Source organism: Euprymna scolopes, chromosome 31, assembly GCF_053919585.1.
Source record: "Euprymna scolopes isolate OS-2025 chromosome 31, ASM5391958v1, whole genome shotgun sequence".
NCBI lineage: Eukaryota > Metazoa > Mollusca > Cephalopoda > Sepiida > Sepiolidae > Euprymna > Euprymna scolopes.
The window spans coordinates 85,319,483-85,324,482 of NC_136512.1; the positions used below are offsets into that span (position 1 = coordinate 85,319,483).

The 5,000-nt window shown below is 36.0% G+C and overlaps 1 protein-coding gene across 1 annotated transcript in view; it reads right to left on the reverse strand.

Annotated features, from left to right (window-relative positions):
- Nucleotides 1-5,000, reverse strand: part of LOC145255562 (dynein axonemal heavy chain 6-like) — a 277,781-nt gene that overhangs the window by 109,003 nt on the left and 163,778 nt on the right. The window contains exon 41 of the mRNA XM_080114017.1: nucleotides 779-873. Within this exon, the coding sequence (XP_079970143.1) occupies nucleotides 779-873 (95 nt within the window). The remainder of the gene's footprint in view (nucleotides 1-778; nucleotides 874-5,000) is intronic.

Genomic DNA, 5,000 nt, shown 5'->3' on the forward strand with positions numbered 1-5,000 from the left:
TTCGAAATTCCGTACAGATTCCCGAGTTTGACGAGAAAGATACACCTGAAGAAGGTCGAAGGTTTCATTAACCAAAACGTTGTGAAAATAAAACTCAAGACGAGAACAGCGGTGCAAAGAATCCAAATATGAAAATTATTTTCTTAAAGTTTCGTAAAAATTGCCTAGTAATTATTCATTGTGAACAGTTCTCGTATGAATTTTGGAAGCCTTAAACCAATTTTATTTCTAATTATATTTGTATTCAGTTTGATTAGTAAGGGGATCGCTCAACAAGAACCTGTTTGCATTTGATTTGAAGATGACCATTTTGTAGTCAGCTGGTTTATTTTATTTTTATTACCTCTAAAAAGGGGGAACCTACACTCAACACCGATCTGTTTTGTTTTTTACATCCTACTAAGCCACCACTCCCATTTAGACACCGACCTGCTTATTTTCAGGTTACTTAGAAAATCGTAAGTGATCTACTCTTAGCAAGATGAGAACAGTAGTCTGAAAAATCCAAATCATATGAACAATCAATCCTCATCCCAAAAAATTAGAAACAATGTAATGTTATTATGAACTACTGGTCTATACCTGTTTTTTTAGTAGTATTGGTGCAGTATCTTGATATATCAATTTCCATCTTTACCTAGTTTCGGTACTTCTGCAGTTTACGAACTATGCTATTTTTTGTAGATTGGCTTTTCAAGATAATTTCAATTTTACGGTATCTTTTTTATGAAATTGTTAGACAAAAGAACATTAATAAAAATTGAGTCGTTGAACTTACCGAAGTTCAGATATAGAAGCTTTGTCTAAATGGCTGAGAGCAATTTGAGAATTCATTAGTTCTGGTAGAACTGATTCCAGATCGCTGGTACATTCCTGCAAAATAAATAAATAAATAAATAATTCCTTTGTTATCAATTGTTTCTTATTTGAAGAAAATATTTATTCATGAAACTTACCTTACAATGAGTGTTTTTTCTTTCAATTTGAATTTTATTTAATTTTCGTAATAATAAAAACCGTTATATCCCTCAACCTCGTTTATCACTTTTTCTCTATAGTGCTTTTTTGTACTCTCTATCTTTCACTCTCTCTCCCTCCCTCTTTCTTTTCTTTATTATGATTTATTAAAAGAAAATAAACTTTGTATGAATGAAGAACTGATTTAAATTTGATTTTAAAAGAGGATTAGGCTTGCTGCTTCTCTAAAGGAGCCCTAAAAACATGTATGCACATATGTAGCCAATAATAAACACATAAAGTATATATATATATATATTACAGAAACTCATAAAAACATCGGTATCATCGGTTTCAAATCCGATACAAGTCCCTGCTTTTATATTTGTTCTTACCGGAAATAATGCCTATCTATTGTTTATCTCAGTCGATAAATTACACAGCTTTGTTTCCCGCCAAACACGTAAATGTGGAACTTCCGGTTTATGAGGCGTCAAGTCCGGTGGAAAAAAGCTTGGTTTCACAATATCTTTCGCTGATTTAATGTAAAAATTTTCTAATAATAATTCATTGTATTTTCTACATTCACACAATAAACAATTACTACACTACCACCTGACATTCATTAACCCTTAGCATCAAGTGGCCTCTGGGCCTTGAAAAGTGGTAACTCTCTCGTGTATAAAAAAAGTAAGATTCCATGAACAAAGTTTCTTTCCTAAAACTGCCCACATGTGGAAGCCATTGGCTTGCTTTCTGTCTGATTATAATATGGTAGCCTCCAAGTCTAATATAAACAAGTTCTTGATGAGCCATCTATTAGATAAATCTCATCTGTCTGTTTAAATGTATGTATATGTGTATGTATTTGAATTAAAAAAAAAAAAAATAGCCAACATTTGCACATAAAAAACAAACGAAAACAACTGGAGTTTTACATAAACTGGCTGGAAAATTTTGACGATGGCACGTCCTTATTCTGCATAAGTACCAATAAATCTTGGTAAAACCTAAACAACAAGTCGGGGTGCATTTTATCAACAAACGAAAACAATTTGCATTCACAACAATGATGGTGATGACCGGAACGGCGAGGACACCGGATAAAATAATTTATACAAGGTGGAACAATAAAATTGTCGCCATAGAAAAGACGACACGATTCCATTTCCGTTTGATGAAAACCGGTTTTCTTTTCTTTCTTTCTTTTTTTTTTTTGTTTCAGACCATCTACTAGTTAACCAGTTGTGTACAAATCCCAAGAGAGATAGTTAGCCTTCTATCATGTCTGAAAGTGACACAATGTTTAACGAGTGAGATCACCGGTGTGCAACTCATGCTCTCTACCGATCCAAGTTATGGCAACAGGACCATTGCCAGCACCCTCAAAATGCAAATTCGGATGGTTCAACACTTGTGGGCGTGCCCAGGGTGATGAAAACAAATTTCTGGCTACGGTTATGGTCTTTGGTATGGTTTCAAGTGAGGGCCATATCATGCCATCTCACGTCTTCGAAGTCGGTTTGAAAGTCAACACCAAATGTTCCTGGATATGCTGAAGAGTTTGGTGATCTCCTGGTGCAATCAGGTAACTGCTGGCAGACCCTGGGTGTGGCAGCAGAACTCAGCACCGGCTCACAAGTCCAAAGAGACCCAGGCTTGGCTTCAGAAGGAGTGCTACGATTTTGTACCCTTTTCTCTCACTGGGACCCTTCTCCCCCGACCTGAACTCATCATACGTCGAGAACATCACCATCATGACCCCTCACAACACTAAAGCCAGCCTGATCGCTGCCATCTGCCAAGTATTCGCCGAGCTCCCGCCAACGTTTGTGGAAAAGGCATACCAGTTCCAGACCCATACCAGGGCGGTGATTGAGGCTGCAGGCGGCTACATTAAAGTACATGTCAGCTCTACTACATAATCAAGTTACCTGAATTGAATTTTTCAATAAAAGTTTTAAAATAAAGCTGTAGTCTTGTTTTCTTTCGAGCGACACTTTTATCGTTCCACCCTGTACATCCATCGCTAAACTATAATGCAGCTAATGTTGCGCCTAGAAAGTTCTGTCCTGTCAGCTTATCGCAAGTATTACAAAGTATGTATTTTTTAATTATTATTATGGCACTGGAAGATGACGTAGGTCATGTGATTACCGACAGGTGTTCCAAGTTCGAATCTAGTTTGTTCAATAAAATCACTTTCACGTAGGATGTTGGCAAACTTCACATGGTACTTTCCATAAATACCTGATGTCTTTCTAGAAAATAATTCTGACTGCAAAAATATCCGGGAAGCAAATGTCAACAACGGAATCTTTGGATTCATATAATGATTATTTGGGGACTCGTTTGACAGTGAACAAAGAAACTGGATAAAACTGCAGTTTAGCAATCTGCAATGAAAATTGCACGCAGACGAGGAAACTGGTCTATTTTGTTGATTTTGTTAAATATTAATTAATTAGCTGAACGTCTGGCGTTGCCCGGTCGTACATACGTTTAAAAATGATATTTTAATTTATGCAGATTGCGTACGTGTTTTTATAGAATCAATCCTCTGTTGAATATTATATATTATGAGGAATAATTTGCCTGGCGGACTAATTCGCGATAAATAAATAAATTTTTTTTAAAAATAATTATAATGTCGTTAATCAAATTCTGTCTGTATTTGTTTACAATATCACGTCAGCTGATATTTGGGTTTGACAATGAATGCCCTGGAAAAGTCACTTCTGATTAATGTTTAGTTTTAAAATATGCAAAAGAAATGATTTGCAGCAGTTGTAAATGGTAGCTCTTCTTTTATCATAAACTGAACTCATTAATAAGTAAATATTACAAGTAAATGGTCAGATACACCCGGGATTGAACAGGGAATCATTCGACCTGTAGCTGAATTCTCTACCACTAAGTTATATTTCCAGATTATAATAAATCTGTTTTTTAAGAAGAAATGATTTGCTGAAATTTTATTATCTCCCTTGCCGGGTAATGTAAAATATTTCCCTATAGAAATTCTTTTTTTTTTTTTTATCTTTCTTGAGTTGAAATTTAAGATTTAAACGCCAAATATCGTTTTGTGCACAAAAAAATCTGTCACGCTTTTCCATCACTATCATGTGAGTTAACCGTACAAAAAAAAATCTGTCGTTCTTTTTTCCACTGAGCACATGAAGTACGTACAAAATGACACCGAGTGAGCAAACAAAAAACCTCCCCCTAATCAAAGAAATACGAGCTTTTTATATGCTCAAATTTGACATGTGCAAATTAAGATGCAGTCGAACCTGAGCATATGCCACCTTTTCACGTCCTATCGGTCGGGTTCTGAGCATCGCACATGCCACCCTTGGCGACCTGCCTCTGTGACTGCCGTCACAATCTCTAAGAGAAAAAATTTCTTTTTAAGATTTTTTAGATTTTCGATACTTGTCAGATGAATTCCTGTACAAAACATATCTAAGAACACTGCCAGACATATAAATTACCCTTGTGTGAAATTTGCAAAAGATAGGCTCAGCCATTTCAGAACATATGAGAAAGAACACCCCACACACACACATGCACGCACACACACTACACATACACACACTCACACATACACATATACGCACACATGCACATACACACATACACATACACACACTCACACATACACACACATACGCACAAATACACACATGCACATGCACACATACAAACGCACAGATACACACATGCATATGCACACATGCATATGCACACACACATGCACACATACACACACTCACACACACACATACACACACATACACACACATATGCACACATACACACACACAGATACACACACACACATACACACACACACATACAAAGTGACTTTTATATAATAGAATACTTTCATATTCTGTTTTGTATTGGACGGGTTCCAGGTTCGAGTGCCAGTTTTACTCTACAGAGGGCACACACCAAATGGGAGCGCTTATTGACTTTTAGATACAAAAATGTTTGGCTATAAAATTTCGTTTTTCTCAACTATCACAGACATATAGATT